Source organism: Taurulus bubalis, assembly GCF_910589615.1.
Source record: "Taurulus bubalis genome assembly, chromosome: 8".
In the NCBI taxonomy this organism is placed as follows: Eukaryota; Metazoa; Chordata; class Actinopteri; order Perciformes; family Cottidae; genus Taurulus; species Taurulus bubalis.
Genome location: NC_136596.1, coordinates 15,778,935 through 15,798,114, shown reverse-complemented (window position 1 = coordinate 15,798,114; position 19,180 = coordinate 15,778,935). Strand labels below are relative to the sequence as shown.

At 40.7% G+C, this 19,180-nt stretch overlaps 2 protein-coding genes across 2 annotated transcripts; one reads left to right on the top strand and one right to left on the bottom strand.

Annotated features, from left to right (window-relative positions):
- The first annotated feature begins 3,526 nt into the window (after nt 1-3,526).
- LOC306740378 (4-hydroxyphenylpyruvate dioxygenase-like) lies at nt 3,527-7,196 on the top strand. The gene is made up of 12 exons (XM_079222519.1): nt 3,527-3,636; nt 3,860-3,964; nt 4,230-4,272; nt 4,597-4,679; nt 4,811-4,900; nt 5,043-5,146; nt 5,236-5,313; nt 5,901-6,063; nt 6,145-6,216; nt 6,294-6,416; nt 6,597-6,713; nt 6,855-7,196. Exons 4-12 carry the CDS (start codon nt 4,599-4,601, stop codon nt 6,963-6,965), a joined length of 939 nt encoding a protein of 312 aa, XP_079078645.1. The 5' UTR covers nt 3,527-3,636; nt 3,860-3,964; nt 4,230-4,272; nt 4,597-4,598; the 3' UTR covers nt 6,966-7,196.
- Nucleotides 7,197-7,836: 640 nt separating this feature from the next.
- On the bottom strand, nt 7,837-17,342 carry LOC306740674 (histone-lysine N-methyltransferase SETD1B-A-like; the record flags this gene model as incomplete). Its single annotated transcript, XM_079222903.1, has 15 exons — nt 7,837-8,010; nt 8,107-8,244; nt 9,454-9,573; nt 10,038-10,163; nt 10,248-10,405; nt 10,824-11,831; nt 12,795-13,202; nt 13,296-13,437; nt 14,153-14,269; nt 14,372-14,948; nt 15,376-16,259; nt 16,401-16,513; nt 16,615-16,885; nt 16,980-17,084; nt 17,205-17,342. The coding sequence occupies 15 exons, from the start codon at nt 17,340-17,342 to the stop codon at nt 7,837-7,839; spliced, it is 4,479 nt and encodes a 1,492-aa protein (XP_079079029.1).
- Nucleotides 17,343-19,180: the final 1,838 nt, after the last annotated feature.

Here is a 19,180-nt window from a genome sequence, read left to right as displayed (position 1 = left end):
GGCTTGTTGACTGGGCGGAAGAGCACTGGATCCCTCAGTAGGAGTCGAGCGTGTGCAGCCTTCGAGGAGGTCATGTTCTCTGATTTGGCACGTGGGCCAACAATGACTGGAGCGCACGTTTTAGGGAAAATGGTGGTCATGGTCCGAGTCAGGACTCTTCCTCGTCTGGATGCCAGAGAAGGAGCTGCTGAAGTCTTCTGTATCTTGTTTGGACCTTTGCTCTTTTGCTCCTCTTTGTGATGTTGTAGATTATGGGATTGCCAGCTCTGCATCTTACACTCCAGGTCTTTCAGAGACTGGTCAGTGTAGGCCTGCATTTCTTTACGCGCCCGAGAAACCTTCACTTCAACCTCATCCTTTAAGGCCTTTTCACTCGCCTCAAGCTTCTTTTCAAAAAATGCACACAGCTCGTCTTCCTTTTGATCCATCCCATCTTTACTCTCATCAGTCAGCACCTCTCCAGGTTTCTTCTCCTTGCTGCTGACATCCTTGCCCTCAGGTTCTCCGTTCAACGGTGCACTCTCCGTTTCTCTGTCTCTGACTCTTTGGACCAGCTCGAATATGCTGCTCTTTGGGGCCTTCATACCCACTTGTGATCTGATCTGGTTACGTACCTGTTGGAAAACAGACTGCACCTTTGCTTGTGTCTCCTTTTCTGCAGGATCGCTGTCTTCCAAACATTCATCTTCCAGACCGACATAGGACATCTGCCCTTCTATTGTAGCAGCATCCTCCTGCTGTTGCTCCTGTTCTTCACCATTCAATAGTATTTGTGGATTTATTTGTGATGATAATTCGCTCATTTTTATTTCTTGTCTTGACAGCTGTTCTGTTCCCTTCAACTGAGCTACGACAACAATGTGAGTCGTGCTGGTGTGGGTAGGACCCGATTCCCTGAGGTGTTTGTCCTTAGAGAAACTGAATACCAGGGGATTTAGGCCTACAGTCTAGCGTAATGCAGCATTATGTATGAGGCAACAAATGAAAAAAATTGAAATGAGATGAGACGATTAAAAGCCTGGAAGAACAACTCCTGAAAAGCAGCACTTAAATGTAAATACAACTCTCTCAGTGACATCCCATATCACAGTATCAATTTAAATAGATGCAGTTGTGTAAAGCAGCTCTTCTTATCCAGTATGTTGTGTTCCTCTCTCTGCATGTGTGTAGTTGCATCCCATGACAATGAACCCCCTGGTAACAACAAGAAAAACAATGATCTTCAGGGAAAGTTGCAGGAGGAGCAATGAGGAGTGGGCTCAAAATTCTCATTAGTGAGGTGTTACTGGAATTTGGAGCTGTAGCATACAACTAACAAGTATGTTTTACTCCAGTAAAGCTAATCAACATGTGCTCGATGGAGGACTTGACTAAATATGTATCAACAATAGGCTACTGACCACACTTTACAATTCTTTACAAGTCTCTTAGACTATATATTGATCTGCGTAGATGGTGAGAAGATGTAAAAACATAGGTACTCCATACACTTAATGGTCAAATTGTAAAGCTGACTAACACATAATCACAACATACTGAGGGACTACTTCATAACTAAGTAAAACAAAAGCTAAAAAAATATAATTTCTTACATCTTCTGATTCCTCAGCAAGCAGCTGCATTATGTCCAGATCACTTAAGGGCATTTTTAAGGGTTGAATAACACCAATAATGTATATGTGTAATACGTTATGGTTTTATGAAAGTATGAATCAGTATAAATGCATCAAAATGCAGCTGAAGCAGTATGAACAGTTAGAAAACTGCTGAATTGTAAGCACTGTCAAGAGCACTCCATCTCTAATCTTCTGTTACCATAATTGAGATTTGGGCTCATATTTTGAAAAAGAAACCTCCTCTTTGCTTCCTGCTTCCTGTTAAGACACAGTTACTCTTTGGGGCTTTTATTTTGAAGAGGGAGATGAAGAGAGAGAGAGAGAGAGAGACAGAGAGAGAGAGAGAGAGAGAGAGAGAGAGAGAGAGAATCACACTGATGTCCAAAGGTAGGGGTGTGTGTGTGTGTGTGTGTGTGTGTGTGTGTGTGTGTGTGTGTGTGTGTGTGTGTGTGTGTGTGTGTGTGTGTGTGTGTCTGTGTGTGTGTGTGTGTGTGTGTGTGTGTGTCAAACTCCACTAATTAACTCACCTGTCTGTCTAGCAGCAATCAAAGGTTATTGTTGTGATGGTAACTGCAAAATGAATCCTTGGTGAGACAGGTTATTGAGTTATTAAAGCACCTCTCATACCTCGACTTCCCAGACCAAAACACGTAGCTTCTATCACTTAAATATTTGTACATGATTGTGTGTTGAGAAACATTTTCCAGCTTTAATCGTCCTTGGTAAAGCAGTGCTGCATTTAAGAGCAGCTTAATGTAATCAGTCTGCTCTTCACACTGAGGAATACCATATAATGCATATAAAGCTGCAATACTGCAGCTACAAGTTGTTGTTTGATGTACAACTGTACTGTACAAAAATATGGTCTTAAAATTCTACATATCTTATCATATTAACTTCATATTAATTGTTTGTACTCATATGTCATAATGTGTATCGTATAATAAATTAGAATAGTCTGATTCCATACATTTTCCAGATACTGCACTGTTGTCTTTAAGACAAGTTTTTTGCATGTCAGCTGGGAACAGCTGAAACCCATGAATTCAACCTATAATGTCTCAAAAACAGAGTTCAATCATGACCAATGGATTTTAATATCAATAGCTTTACTTCATTTTCTGTGACTCTTGAATTGAAATAATCACAATGATTGGAATAATACATGTGGAGGAGGATCGATGAGAGGGGGCATTTTCAAGTGTTCACTCAGCTCAACCACAGCGGGCCAATGAGAGTCCTGCATGAGTGAACCTCCTCTCAGCACTAAACACTAACATATGGCTGCCTTCTGGGGGGAAAAAAACATTGTAATTCTAAATCTCTGTGAAAAAGTTGTTTTGTATTTAGGATGGACTATGAAGGGAAGATATTAAATATGAAAAACAAAACAAGTGACAGTGAATGAAATGATACCGAGTCAACATGTATGTTCCCAAGTAGTCATTGTATAGCAGAAAAGGTTCCTGAAGTATGCTCTCCCTCCTCCTCCTCTTCCTCCCTCTACTCAAATATCTCCTCCTCACCGGTGGGTGTAGATCTAGAAACTTCCTACTCAGCTTTTAAATTCAGAAATTTTTTGCTGATTTCATTCTGACAGTCAGGTAACCAGCAGCAAGATGGTGAGTTACATTTCACTGTTGAATACTTTTCAGATGACTTCTTGTTTTATTATTAACTTGAATAAAAAGACCTTGTGTTTGCACGGTCACAACATCTGTCAATGTACTCCTCGTGGCTGTTGTCTTTCTTTGTAATATAATGATGTGCTTTTTTGATCATAGACAACATACACAGATAAAGGCGAAAAGGTAGGCTGATAAAACTTTTGTTTGTGGTTATTTTGCTGTAGATTGTCTTTCCCTTTCAATATGTGTATTTTACTTTACAACCTTCTATTTGACCTTCTCAAAAACCTCAGCTATGACCAAAACTAAATATGTGTTATTGTCTATAGCATGAGCAGGGCAGGTTCCTCTGCTTTGATCACATAACGTTCTGGGTTGGAAATGCAAAACAGGTAAGTTAACTCAAATTGCTCGTTGTCCACTATTTTTTTTTAGACACATTCAATTTATTTTCTGACCAACTGTATGTGTAAACCTACTAGCCACTGGGAGATGGCGCTATCACAAAGTTTAAGGCCAATCTGTTGAAATCATGCTCAATTTCAGTTAACTGTAGCACTTAATAAGATAAACTCCCATGATTTGCTGTTGTATATAAATCCTTGTCTTCAACAGGCTGCATCATATTACTGCAACAAGCTGGGATTTGAGCCTCTGGCTTACCAGGGTTTGGAGACCGACAGCCGTGATGTGGTGTCCCATGCAGTCAAACAAGGAAAGGTAAAGAATCAATAGTGCCAAAGTACAGCACACACATGACAATGGCAAAGACAAACAGGGTTCTGTGCAGGTACTTTGCTTTTAGTGAGTATACGTAATATACATGTGTTTAATTACACAACTCATCTTAAAATGTTATAGTTTCTTGAGTAATGTGGATTGCAACACTATAGCTTTCATTAAATAGCTTTGTTGGACTCAAATGGTGACTTTGTTCAGAGTAAATTAAATGATAGAGTTATTGATTTATCTTTGTATTTCACAGATCATTTATGTGTTCTCATCTGCGCTCAATCCTGGAAACAAAGGTACGTAGCCTGTCATAACTAAAGAAGTTATTTGTTTGTGAAAATATCACATGTCACTATTAACAATACATACTTAATAAAAAAAAAGTAATACCTTAATGGCCTGCTCGCTGCCGTTGAAACAAGAAAGAATTATGCAAAGCATTTCATGAAATATCTGGACTTGCTTTTGTCAAATTTACTCCAAACAATCCCTCTCAGTCTGCTAAGAAATATTTTGTTTACCAGTCATCCCAGTAGATTTTGGCATAAAACATACATACATTTCAATCATAATTTTAGATGAAAATGCATAGTAATATTAACAAATGTGTCTTTTCTTAGAGATGGGAGATCATTTAGTCAAGCATGGGGATGGAGTGAAGGATGTTGCCTTTACAGTGCAGGACTGTGACTTCCTTGTGCAGGTAACACTACAGGTTTTCATTTCAGTGCATTCTGAGCTATTTTCGAAAAAACGTTTTACTTTTGAGGTTACAATTAGTTGCTGTGAATGAATGCTATTAAAGTCATATTTTCACAATATTCTTGTTTACAGAAAGCCAGAGAGCGAGGTGCAGTTATTGTAAAGGAGCCCTTCACCCTGGAGGACAAGTGTGGTAAAGTCAGGCTGGCCGTGCTTCAAACGGTAAGACAAGTCTCGAAGTAGGAATCCTATAAATTTACGTTGAACATTGAGTCACTATTTCAATTTAGTACATTATGTAATATGTTGAAATGTAGAAAGAAATAAAAGGCCAGAATTGTAGACTTGCTTATGTGTGCTGCAGTATGGTGACACCACACACACGTTTGTGGAGAGGGCCGGATACACAGGGTTGTTTCTGCCAGGCTTCCAGCGCCCTCTCTTCAAGGACCCTTTACTAGACACACTGTGAGTATACATACGTCATTATTATAGTGTTTATAAGACGGTTAAGACAGAATTACACCTTACGTTTGTGTGCTTTTGCTTCCATGCAGACCAAGTGGGAAACTGAACTTCATTGATCACGTTGTGGGAAACCAACCATATGATGAGATGGTCCCAGTTGTGGAATGGTAAAGGACGATCAACTACGTCCTCTAGAGTTTAGAAGCATGCAGTGTGTCACACGTGATAACAACATACTTGCTCCTCAGAGCGGTGGGTGAGAAGAGGAGTCAAATGGTGTCTGGTTCTTGCGTAACTCTGCTTTGCTCGAGTCGGGGATCAGCATGACTTTGCATTTCTTAAGCGGGTCTCCAGTAGTTTTCCACATCTGGATCCTGTTTTTCCCCCTATCATATCAAGGCGGGGAAAGGCAGTTCTCTAAATGAGCAAGCTCATTGGTTGATCCTGGAAAGAGAGGTGTAACTTACACTGGAGATTTTCAGATGGGAGGAGTCTCATTGAACTGGCTCTTAACTAATACAAATGAATTCATGTTTAGCTGGCTGCAATTCTCCAATTTAGATCATGAAATGATAATAGCATCAGTTATGGGCATGTAAACAATTCAAATACAACTTGTGTTGACTCTGTACCAGTAAAAAACACTAAACATTTGAAATGATTCAACACAAGGTATGTTAACACTTGTTGGACCTCATCTGGTGGATAAGAGGTTTGAACTGCGGCTCTCGATCTCTGGTTTGTGATCCAACAGGTATCAAAGAAACCTTCTCTTTCACCGCTTCTGGTCCGTGGATGACAAGCAGCTTCAGACAGAGTTTAGTGCTCTGAACTCTGTTGTTGTGGCAAACTACGAGGAGACTGTGAAGATGCCCATCAACGAGCCTGCCATGGGGAAGAGAAAGTCTCAAATCCAGGCAATGCTATTTTCCCTTTCATATGTGGACTAGAAACAATTTACTTGCACAATAATGGTTAAGTAACATTTTCACTCACAGGAATATGTGGAGTACTACGGAGGTCCAGGAGTGCAACATATAGCCATGAACACATCAGATATAATCACTGCAGTAAGTCTAGAAGACACTTTGGCTTTGTGGATGTATTACAAAACACAATAAATATGTGATGAATCCCTTAATTGTAGATTCGTAACCTAAAAGCGCGTGGGACGGAGTTCATGTGTGTGCCAGACACATACTACCACCAACTCAGGGAAAACTTGAAAGACTCAAAGGTCAAAATCTCAGAGGACCTCAATGTTCTGCAGGTTTGTCTCCTTTGTGAAGTGTTTGTTAAATAGTCTAGAGTCTGAGAACATCGTTTGCATCAGCTACTGTAATGAGCCAAGAAAATGTAAACACACAGTCAACTATTCCGCATCACCAAACCAAGCAGAGAAATGAATTACAGCTGACACATTGTTTCTTGTGACCTTACTCATGTCCAGGAACTGAAGATCTTGGTGGACTACGACGACAATGGCTATTTACTTCAGATCTTCACTAAGCCAGTTCAGGATCGCCCCACTGTGTTCTTGGAAGTCATTCAGAGACATAACCACCAGGTGAGGGCGCCACTGGATAGATAACTTTTACAAGGGATTGGAAATATACAGCACATTATTCTATTTCTCAATAAAACAATATTTGGGCTTGACACACACTTTGCTGGCAAACCACAACTTAAACACATGATTTATCCACAGGGCTTTGGTGCAGGAAACTTCAAGGCTCTTTTTGAGGCCATCGAAGCAGAACAGCATGCTCGTGGAAATCTGACGATCATGACACCAAATGGAGTTTCAAAGAACATGTGATCCCTGTGAAAGTCTATAATAACGATCAATAAACTATAAAAATACACTTAACTTGTAGTATTTAACTAATAATGTGCCACATCAATGCTCTAATATTGTGAGCTACACAATAATAATGTGCAACGGGTGTTGTTTTTTTGTAATTTGCATGTTTTATTACAATGTAACATTTATTTTATCTGTCAAAAAGTACCTCATTGTAATGTCTCCTGATGTTCATTAAAGAGTTGTTTGTATCAGATAGCAGGAAGAGTTATTTACAACTTAATCAAAACGCAACATTCTTTTTATAAAATGCTGCAAAAGAATGCAAAAAATGCAAAGATGCAAAAAAATTAAATATTATTGATACAAGCTTGACTCAAGCAAAACACAATTTAAGCTCTCATGAACGAAAACATGTAACTATACACTTTTGTTATCATCTGGACAAGAAGGTCAACAGACCTTTCATTGCAACAAAGAACTTGTTGTACGATGTTCGGAGCTCCCATTTCCCCTCCATGTGGGAAGAGGTAACAATTGTGTTTATAAACTGTAATTTACATACAAATGTCGTATTTTGTATTGTTTGACCGTAAAATGTAGGATTAACAGTGGTTACAAGTACTTGAGGGTGGCACACTATACTTTAATGCCAGACCTACAATGATAATCCATTACTGTCTTGCATGCTATTTAATCATTATTCACTGAGCAGCGCCACCACCCGTCTGCACTGCTTTTATGAGCTCCTGTCCGGTATCCAGACTGTACAGTTTTGAATAGTATTAAAATGGCTTTTTCGACACATCTTCTGTGTCTTTGTTTATATTGTACTGTACCTCAGGTAACTTTGGATCGTGTCATAATCGGATCACTTCCTTAGAGATTAGTTCAAGGAGCCCCGGCAGCTATCTGCTCCACACAAACAAGGAATCTTTGTTTCCTCAATAGGAAACTTGTAGTCATATGTGATCTCTTCATCGATGAGTATCGGCTGTCGGGAGTATATCACTATCTTCTTCTGAGACTCCACAGTGATGATCTTTGCATAACAGTTGGGCTGCAAGACAAAAAGTATATTTTGCATTAACGCTCTTATGAGACAAATTATTTATAATCACTTTTATCTCCAACCACAGTACTACCACTAACTCACGTTGCAGCTGTGGTTGATAAACCTGGCTAAGTTCCCAAATTTAGTAGCATCAATGATGGTGTCCTGATCAACCCGGAACAAATAGCTGCTTCCAATGCCCTCCTCCTCGTATCGCTGCTCCCTCATGTCAGCGATGTCCTGGGGAGAAAGAAAACAGATGTGCCAATTCATGTGAGTGTTGTTTATCACTTTCACCCTCCTCACACTCTTGGAAAGTACCCAGAATAACCAGTGGGTCCCAGTGGCCCACTGGGCGAAGTCAAGGGAAAAGCGGACTGCTTAAAAGCTTGTCAGTGACATTTGTTACTAGGGCTGGATATTGCCACGGATTTCCTGAATTTGATTCCCATTCTCAAAGTCCCGATTCGATGCCTTTTTCTAATTCAACTCGATATGGATTTGATTAGAGATATTTCAGTTACAATACCAATACTGCTTGGATATAAAAAAATGATTGTCAGAGAACTAATGCTGTAAATTGTAAAATGGACCCTCTAACCTGGTGCAATAATAAAAGCAGGTTGTCAGCCCCTTGGGCCTTTCCACCTCTGTCCTGCTTAGCGAACAAATGTAGATTAAGACAACAAAATGCCACACACAAGCTTTGATGCTTGCGACCATATCTATACATTGTGGTGAGGTTGCGCTCAGCTGCAGAGGAAATTGAGCGAGGGTGTGGTTCAAGGGAACAGGTGCCGTGATCAGGTAATCAGCCTCAGCTGAGGGCAATTGTGTGTGTGTCTCCCCGTTAAAACAGGAGTAGCGTCTGTTGAACGGGAAGAGAGCGGTGAGCTGAGGCGACGTAGCCGAAACACCAGACAGCTGATCAGAGACAATAAAAGCATAAGCATCTTAATAACTGCAAATCCGCAGTGTGTTGCCTTTGTGCCGCCTGAGACTCACGGGGTTAACACAGTCGTTACATACATATTACGAGAAACACGTTGAAATAAGAGCGGCATCATTTTTGTGTTTGAGAGAGACTGTGATGCGCCCAGAGCAGATCAGTTGAAGCAGAAAAGAAATTAGCGATAAAATAGTGTTATTAAATGTACAGGGTCACACACACACACACACACACACACACACACTTTTTGGCCCTTCTACTTCTAAAATTAATCTGGCACTACTGCTGGTGGTGCCTTCAGTAAGTTTGGGATTTTGTTTTGATTTAACTGAGGTTCTGAGGAGTTAGTTTAAAGCTTCACCTATTTTATGAAACAATATTGGATCACTGAAATGACAATTTCCATTTAAATTTCTTAAACCCAACCCAACGTTGTTACCACAGGTGAGAGCATTATGAATTTATTTCCAAACCTTGTAATTAGTTTAAGTTTGTCTTACCTGTCTGATGATTTGGCCCACATACTCAATCACCATCTCATCCGCTACTATTGGCTCCATTGCAAACAGGCCCCAGTCATGAATATGACTCTGGCTGAAACGAATCCTCTTCTTTCGGAACTGATATATATCATGACAAAATAAGGCACGTGCCATTTGTTAAAACAGGCTTCAACTTCAGCAAATGCTGGCATGACAGTTTAATCTTTTCAGGCAATCAGTCAATTACTGTCTTCCACCACAGCTAGTCAATCCTGACCACAACAAGGTCTGTGCATTTAGACAGACCCTCAGTGTTGTGAGCAAAACAAACAGATCACATTCACTGTTGTTGTAAAATGAAACCATCTGAATGGCTATATATATATATATATATACATATACTGTATATACACACACACACACACACACACACACACACACCCGATATAACCAAATTTATATTAAACAGATGTGGACTTGCACACTGATAAAAGATTGTTCCATTGTTGTTTGTTCTATTCAGATAAATAAAGTAAGCGCAGTAAACGGGTTGTTGGCAGGTTTATTTTTAGTTGAGGGTAGTTATCTAATAATTGACTTACCTTCAGCTGGTTGAACTTTACCAGGTCACTATCACAGCTGAACGAGGACAGCAGGCGACGCTGTTCAGACCTGAAGTCAGATCCAGCACGCACTGAGATCGATTGCCGGGCTGGGATGCACGTTCCCTGGTGAAATATATGTTGATATTAAGCACTGAATGGAATAAACTAGGCAAAGAGATCCTCACAGTTTCCCCTCGTCATTAATACCTGAGTACTTGTAGATGGAAGCTCAGAGGCAAGCTTTGTGTTGTTGAGGTATTTAATTTTATCTTTCTTGCTAATTTTGTAGAATCCTTCACTGCGAGCAGAGCCGGTCCGGTGTTTTGGCTGCCAGCATTTCTGTTCCCCACTCTTCTCTGTGAGGACTTTTGTTAGTGAGCAGCAGTTAAGGATGTAAAGCACAGATTACTTACAATACTGTGTGTCAAGCACATAAGGTTACTGGTTTATCTGAATTCATTATTTATGTGTAAATTGATATCTTAATGACAACCCTTCCAAGGAATATGCAACAGCTCTACACTTGATACTTAACTACGACATTAGATTGGATTTCCCTACAATGTACAGTATTTAATTGTTAGGGTTTTTTTTTCTTTAATATTAGGATTAAATAAATTAGGGATTCCATTTCAGTCATTTGTGAATAGGACGATGATCAAATCTATTAATACATTATCAGTTACTGAGTTCACTTTCTGTAAACTCCCTTTGATCGCATTACATTTCAACATGAAACTCTGCTAAAAAGGATATGAGGGTGAGGTATCCACAGGGTGTCACTGATCCACCCGAAGCCATGATTCTGCACTTGCAGCCTCTCATATGTACACTGCAGCAGCCTTTCATCTTCTTCATCCAGGCCCTCCTTCCAAACACTATGAAGTATCCTCCTCTCCTCACACAGTGAACGCCACCTGTGAAGATGACTGTGACGGGGAAGAGAACCATTGATTCTTTTCAGTGATCTCTGCCGATGATGGAGTCTCCACCTCCTCTTTAGCCTCCTCCTCTGTTTTCTCCTGAATGAGGATCTCTCTGTCTCTCTACTGTTCCCATCATCCAGAAGCCCAGGCATGTTCTCCAGTCCCTGCAGGGGCTTCTTTTTCACACCTGAATTGATCCAGATGCCCTTTTCAACAGCAGAGTCAGATGACGACTCAGAGAGGCTGCATGGAGAAGACACTGGGATGGGAGAGCATCCCAGAGAATCATGTAACGGGGGCTGAAAGGTCGTCACAATGTGTGTTTTCCTCCTGTGGACTATGGCTCTTCGGGGTAGGATTATGTCTCTTCCAGGAGTCTTTGGGGCTGTAATATACGGATTGCTAGACAGGTATGGCACAGGAGGTGGGCTACAAAGAGTTGGGCACATCACTGAGCTACCTGATGACATGGTTGTCTCTCTGCCGGGTGTTGCTGGAGCTCTACCAGAGCTATACTGTGTCCATCCACATCCATCCTCTCTACCAGGAGTTTTGGGCATATCCTGGTATGATGGGTACGAGGCCCGGGGAGCTGAATTGAGCTCGGTGCCTGTTGGAGAGACGGTGTAGACTTCATCTGCTGAGTCCTCACTTTCCAGTCCAGTCACTATCCCTTTGCCTGGTGTTTGTGGTCGTTCTACCTCCTCCTCAGCCGGGGATGTGGGTTTGCTTCTAATCAGAAGGTCAGGGTCACTGTCCAGAAAGCAGCCAGTAGGAGTAAGAGGCCTCAGGCTTTCTATGTTCCCAAATGACTCTTCCGTCCAGTCAGGGCTTTCCATCTCTACATCACGGTGTAGCTCTGCTGCTACACATAGAAATAAGATCAACATATTACAAAATCATACTTTCACCACCATTTTCTCTCAATACTTTTCTTCCATTGTTCACACAATTTACAGTGAAACTGTGTACACACCAGAGGATACATTGTAATACTTTGAGCCTTTTCATCTGGCACCATCATTAGGTGAACATTTGTTTTTGTCCAATACTTACATCTACTTACAATACCTACTTACTAAAAATACCTGCAACACTAATGACATTCACACCAAAGTTACGATAACTATCGGTAAACATGACAATCTTGTGCATTGAGAATTAATACTTAATACCTATGTCAAACAATATCTGTTAAACCTTTATTTTTGATTTTGTCCCCATTTAGGAGCCAGAAAATTGGGATCTACTTGAAACAGTAACATGTGACAAAAACCATCAATTACAAATGGCATAAACTTGACATAAATAGCTGATTAGAGATGACAACAATTACATTGGGATTATATTAGTAAAATATTTGAAGAGTTTGTTGTTGCACACACATTATAAAATGTAATATACTATATTAAGTATTTGTTAATGATTACCAAAAACCTTTAAGTAATAATTTGTACAACATTTCTAAACATGACTTAAAGCTGGACTAGAAACTAATTATTAACCATTGACAATGTGTTGTCTATCTATCCATCAATCTAAAGAATCTTTATGCTTTACAAAGTATGTATTAACCATTTGACAAAGTGTTGTCATCAGCAGTTGCAACTGTATAACGTTCATCCAAATAATGTTAACGTGGTTAACAAACACTTAATAAAGTATATAAAACTGGTAAAATAACATAAATCATAGCATTACCAATAATCTTGTTTGCTAACAGTAAAATAACTATGAACAAAAGTTTGATTAACTATCAATTTAACAATGATTGATGATGGTTATTATAAAGAGTTGTCAATTATTTCAATCTTCTACTATACAGCACCTGGACGTCCTATAGGTGATAGGGACCGTAGATGGTTCTGGGGTTTGCTAGTGTGGAGCTCGATCATGACATCCAAGTCACAGGTGTCTTGTTGACAGGATGTGTACTGGTTCTCTTCCGTTTCCTCCTTATGAAATGGATCGGACCAGCCCTGAAGGCCCAGCTCCAGCTGAGCACCAGGGGTTAGCGGGGCTGACGGGCTGACGGGGGGATCGAGTTCCATCGACTCTTCGTCTGACGATATGACAATACACACACCAGACCGGTCACCGCCCTCCTCCATTTCTTCATCTTCCAGACTGAGGTCAGAGTAGAATGGGTCCTCAAAGCTCTCTGAGAACGAATCAGAGGAGTCGAAGTCTGACGAGTACTCACTTTCCTCTGTGGAGCTGCTCGCTGAAAAAGTATCTTTAATTGAAAAAAAGAAAAAGAAAAAAATTACTCATCGGTATGTGAATATTCAAGTGTTCAATGTTCAAACTGTATGACCTTTTAACGTACCGCTACCTAAAAACGGCACTGCATCACTAGTTTGGAAGATGACAGCATCGTTATCCTCTGTGTGTTTTTGAGCCAACTCCTTTTCTTCCTCAGGGTGATTACCGTCATCATCACCATCATCATCATCATCATCTCTGTCACACTAATTAGAGGGAAAGTTATATTATACAATCTAAAAAATGTCATACTTTAAGCACATAGACTATAGTTAATCACATTGATACTTTGTATGAGGAAAGTCAACCATTTGCAACTTTTTGTAAGCGATCAGAGCCGATCAAGACGTTATTTAATTTCATTTGATAGCACTGAAAGAACTGAAAACAAATTACTGGCTCTGAACGACAAGCTTCTTTTGTAATTACTTTTTGTTCAAAATCCCTATTCACCAGATTTTGAGGATCCTCATCGACTGGCACAATCGCCTCCACTTTGTCTGATGTTGTTCCATCGTCTTGAAGTGTGTTATCTTCATCTTTCCCTTCATCATCATTATCACTGTCAAGCCCATGTGGTCTTGCATGTCTACGTTTGGCTCTCTCAGGTGCAGGTCTCACTCTGTCATCCCCCTGTTTCACATCTTCATGGAAAAGAGAGCAACACAGTTGACCAAGCTAGATTATAGAATAGAGAAATTAGTTATAATGTAGTAAATGAGGGTTAATTGCATTAAAAGCACTAACCTGAGCTTTCGTGAGTCGAACACGACCCATTTTCTATCTCTTCTGATGCAGCAGTATCATCGGCTCTTTTCCTTTTCACCTGCATAATATGTTATTTTCCAATACATTAATGTATGCATCACTCGGAGGAGGAATTGTGATGTGTTTCATATAACAGTAAACAAAATTGTTTACCTTGAAGGAGGGCAGTGGAGGCTTTTTGCCCTGGCCACTGATGTGACTGGGGGGATTTATTAGTTTGTTCCTCTCGTCAACACTTGCTGCTCCACTTTTCGAAGGACATACTTGTGTCTTGGGAATTACACAATAACAATGAACCTAATGGCTTCACAAGGTCACAGACATTTTTTTCTTCATTTCATGAACCACTTTATGAGATATTAAAGAACTTACCTTTGTTTTCTTTTCTTGGCCGTCCCACCAGTCCTCAAATGCCTTGAAAGCGGTCCCTTCAATCATTCTACGTGTCATGTCCTTCTTGATGATTGACTTCAGTTCATCCATGACGACTTCTAAAACTTTATCTATTGTGACTTTGTGAGGGTTTTCCCGAACAAGCGGGTATTCTGGTGGTGGCACAAAGGGGTTAAACCTGAGAAAATGTGGAGCGAGCCAGGGTGGTCCAGGGAATGGGAAGGGTGCACTGCCATGCACTGGATTTCCCTTATCCAAAGGGACTGCAGGGTGCATGGGTAAGGGGTAGGTGTGCACAGAGGGTGGAACAGAGGGCAGCCCCATCAAACCTGGAGGGGGTCGAAGAAAAGTTGGTGCACGAGGAATAGATGGTGGAGCCGGAAAAGGTGGAGGAGGAATAGAGATGCCAGTGTAATAGCCTGGAGGTGGGATGGGTATGGTACCATTTGGCAGGCGAGGTGGGCCACGTGGAATAGATGGGGGAAAGGGAGGAATGGGGAAAGGGAAAGGGGTGGCTGGTGGATGGAAGCATCCAGATGTAATGGCAGGAGGAGCTCTGGAGGTACAGAGTTGAGTAGTGCTATTAAGAGAAATTGACAGTGGCTGAGGAAGAAAGGAGATCTGTGTTGCAGGTGTCAACGCTCTGGAAGGTCTTTTATTTGAGTGCTCCTTATTCTCATTCGCTGCATGACGGTCCTGAGAATGTCACAAACAAATGTAAGTGACAAATTTGTGGCACAACATAAATACTTTTATACCAACATAATAACTATTACTTTTATTTTCCTAATTTGCTTATGTAAAGATCTGTAGGAGTTACCTCTGGACATGAAAATGACTTGAACCTTTCTTCATCTTTTTCGTTGTTTACATGAGCCTTCCTTTCAAAATGTGGGAGATCAGAGTTTCTTGTTAAAAACATAACAGCTTGAGTAGTTTCATCCTCTTCATTTTCAATGAGCGGTGTTGGACGGACATCTAACAGATCTTTGTAGGAGCGCTGGTCGATAGTTGTAAAGTCACAAGAAGTCAGAGTGCCAACAGGTGAGTCATCCGAGAAAGGGGAGGTATTGGCAGAGCAAGGTGAAGTCGGGCTATCCTGAGAGTCAACCTCATAAGTCTTTCTATCAAAGTTTGAAGGGTCAGAAATCTGTCTGTTTATCAGCAAACTTTCAATGCGTGAGTCCAAACTCTCTACCTCTGGCTGGGGGCTACCAGAGGAACAGTTACCAGCAGATGGAGATAAATCTGTTATGCATGCATGGTCATCAGGTGGGGAGGATGCTGCCGTCTGCCGGTCGACTGTGAAATCAATGCTCACGAGGCTAAAAGAATTGCAGTTTGGATGTAAAGCCTGAGAGGTAGTGCCGACCACATCTCTGGACTCCTGACAGGGGGAGGCAAGGTCAAAGGAAGCTTCTGCATTACTGTGAGAAGAAGATTGTGCATTGTGACCCCACAGAGCAAGTTGCTGGCTGCGAGTTTGTATTTGGGAAGAGACGGGGTGTGGGGCCTGTGGTTGGCAATGCGTCAAAATAAAGTTGAAATCGGAGACTTCACCAGATCCCCTGTGGTACCTTGCAGGTTTACGATGGCAGAGCTCACGTCTTAAAGGTTTGTGAACACTGTAGGTGGAGGGCTCCCCTTGTAGGACTGGAGTTGCCTGAAGACTGGAGTAGCAAGAGTCCTGGGAGAGAGGAGTTGCAGACAAGTAAGGAGTATGGGGGGTTCCCTGAGAACGAGGTGTAAGCCCAAAGCTGCACGGTGTGTCCTGCCAAATACTGGAATAGGCTGTGTCCAGCGAGAGGGGCGTGGCGATGCTTGTCAGGCTGCAGATACTCCCTCGTCGCTGTGTGGCTGTGCTGCCCTGTAAGAGATGGATAATAAAGAGGAAACAAGATAACCGCTGAGAAATATTATCCCGAAAATAAATATTAATTTAACTCCTGGTTGATAGATATTGAAGATACGATTACTTCACAATTATAAGCAGCTTTAAAATCGTTACCAGCAAACTGTCGATCAAGCTTTGAACCGCTCGCTCATTGCCACCCACTGGCAGCGTCCAAGGAGTATAAAGGCCGCGCGAAAGGAGTTGAAGATACCGCGCTCTGTTTTCTCCTGAGGAAGGTTGCATGTTACTCATTCATCAACAAATTCAGCTAAATTCATATTTATACTTTCAATGCATAACAAAGTGCTAGGTCTTCCTAATTAATTACCTTTAGGATCAATTTCCACATGAATAATATTTCCCATCACTGACGTCTCATGGAGGTGCTGAACAGCGTCTTTTGCGGCCCGCACCGTGTCGAAGACGACCTTTGCAATCCCTAAATGCTTCTTGTTCTTAGGATTGTAAAATATCTCCACGTCTTCAATGTTCCCATATTTATTGCACATAGTAGTCAAGAACGTCGCCCTCACATTATCATTCAATCTGGAAAACGTCACTTCTTTGGGAGGAACAGGGCCAACATACCATTCATCAAGCTGAAAGAACATAGGTAAACAACATGCATTATTATTAGTATGTATTATGTATCTGTAATGCTGTAATGATTAATATGATGTCAATAAAGATTACCTTAAATTTAGAAATCAAAAGGTCAGTCTTGCTGCATTTGCTCCACAGGCGGCAGACACGGGGATCTCTGACTGTCTCCACAGGAAACAGACCTAAGTCCTCCACCTGTTGGAGTAAACAACACCGCCATTATGATGGGAAGGCGCATTATTAAAGCGGGAAAGTGCGCTGAAAAGCAATTATCTGCGAAAGACAGACAATACACATATATTGCAAAGTGCTCACGGGTATGTTGAACTGTTGTCCATCATAACGGTACACTTTGTACAGTCCTTTTGTCAATGCCGGGTCAATAATCAACTTGCAACTTCTCCAGTACTGGGGCGGGGTCTCTCTCTCAGTAGTCGGTTGTTCGCTTTCCATTACATTCGTCAAAACCTGGAAATACAACACAATGAGGTGTCATTGCGAGCGCGATACATATAGCTGTTCGCTAGCTTACTTTTCGTCCGCCACTGGAGCGTAACACGCCCCAACAGGTGATGGAGAGGATCACCTGTAACGTTATCCTTCTCTCAAAGATAACCGGTTGTGACATGAAACACGTCAAAATACTCAAAGTTAAGTCGAACAAAACAATTGTATCTTGCGTACCTGTACAAAAGTTGTGTCCTTTGGTGGAGCAACATTGTGGAAAAGCTGCTGTGATTTTCGGTGTTTGCACACTTAGTCGCACAGGTTGGACATCGGATCCATCCGCACGGAGACAGAGACGGAATATAGATCCTTCAGTGAGGCGGAAGAATACAAACCGTTTGAGGAAGGTGGATTGAGAGGCGACAGGTGTGTTTCCATGCACCTTCGGGAGTTTATAATGCAATCATTTGTAGACGATTCATGAAGAAAAAGTCAAAGTTATATGAATGTACACGAAAAATTATCATAATGACATGTTTAAGCCACGACAACAGACAATGACTCTGTTGTTGAATGGCAACAAGTAGGCCTAAATCAATATATTGAACATAGTCCCTTATAAATACAATACAACAAAATAGAATAAAATAGATGATTTAAAAATGTTAGTATTTTAATACAAATGAAAAAGGGGCAAAGTAGAGTTTGTTTGTAGAATTAATTTATATATAGATGAATAAATCAAATTCAAGCGTATTATGAAAAATATAATACAGATATGAATATGTGACATATGTTTATAATATAACATATATGTCACATACTCAAATGTGTGTTATAATTTGCAAAATATCCAAAATAGTATATTATATATAGTGTAGTGTTTATGTATGACGGTACTAGATATAGATAATTGAGTATACAGATATATTAATTGGATATTTTTAAATTATATGTGAGGCTGTTTAAATACTTTAGATATTCAGAAAGAGGGGGAGCAGTGCATTGACAGAAAGCTGGACTTGTTACTGGTGTTCAAGGTGTGAATGTTCCAGAAAGCATTTCCAAATCATTTGATTTCCTCCGCCTCCATGCTGATGCACTGATGTTATCTACTAGCTAATGCTGCACTCACATGTCAGTTTATCTCTAGGTTATCTCTACAGTATATACACTGCCAGGACAAACAGTCACTGCGAGCATCTCTCCCCGTCTGTCTTTTCACAAAACATGACCCAGAAAGGATGAGAGGAAACACCAGCCAGCAAGAGGAATTCAAGTTGTTATTGTAGGAGACAAGGGTTGTGGTAAAACCTCCTAACACTGAGTTTACACTAAAGGAGTCTTTCCAGTGGTAAGTAATACAAAATAATGGCTCAATTATACTTAGCTAATTATACTCAGCTCCTGTATTTTCTGTATTTTTTATCTCAAAGTAGGTAAGCTGGCAGAATTAATTTTAAACAGAATTACATGTTTAGGATAGGGGACTGCGGCCTTTCTCCTACAACAGTGTTAACAGGGTGTTGATCTGTTACAATGTCATGTGTCGTTCAAGCTTTAAAAATGTCTTCATAAAGATATTTGTAAGTTGTGTCTTCAGTGTTCGCTGTTCTGATTGGAGGAAGATATCAGGGCTGATGTGAATTCGCTTTCAACTCAACTATCCCAATTCCTTTTCTCGGGTCCCCAAAGAAGAAAAATCATGCTCTCTCAGTTTCTCAACATCTGACTGGGATGATCTCTCCTTTATTAGCTGCTCTCCACTGGTTTCCTGTAAGATCAAGAATCATATTTAAAATCCTTCTCCTCCCCTACAAAGCCTTAACTGGTGATGCACCATT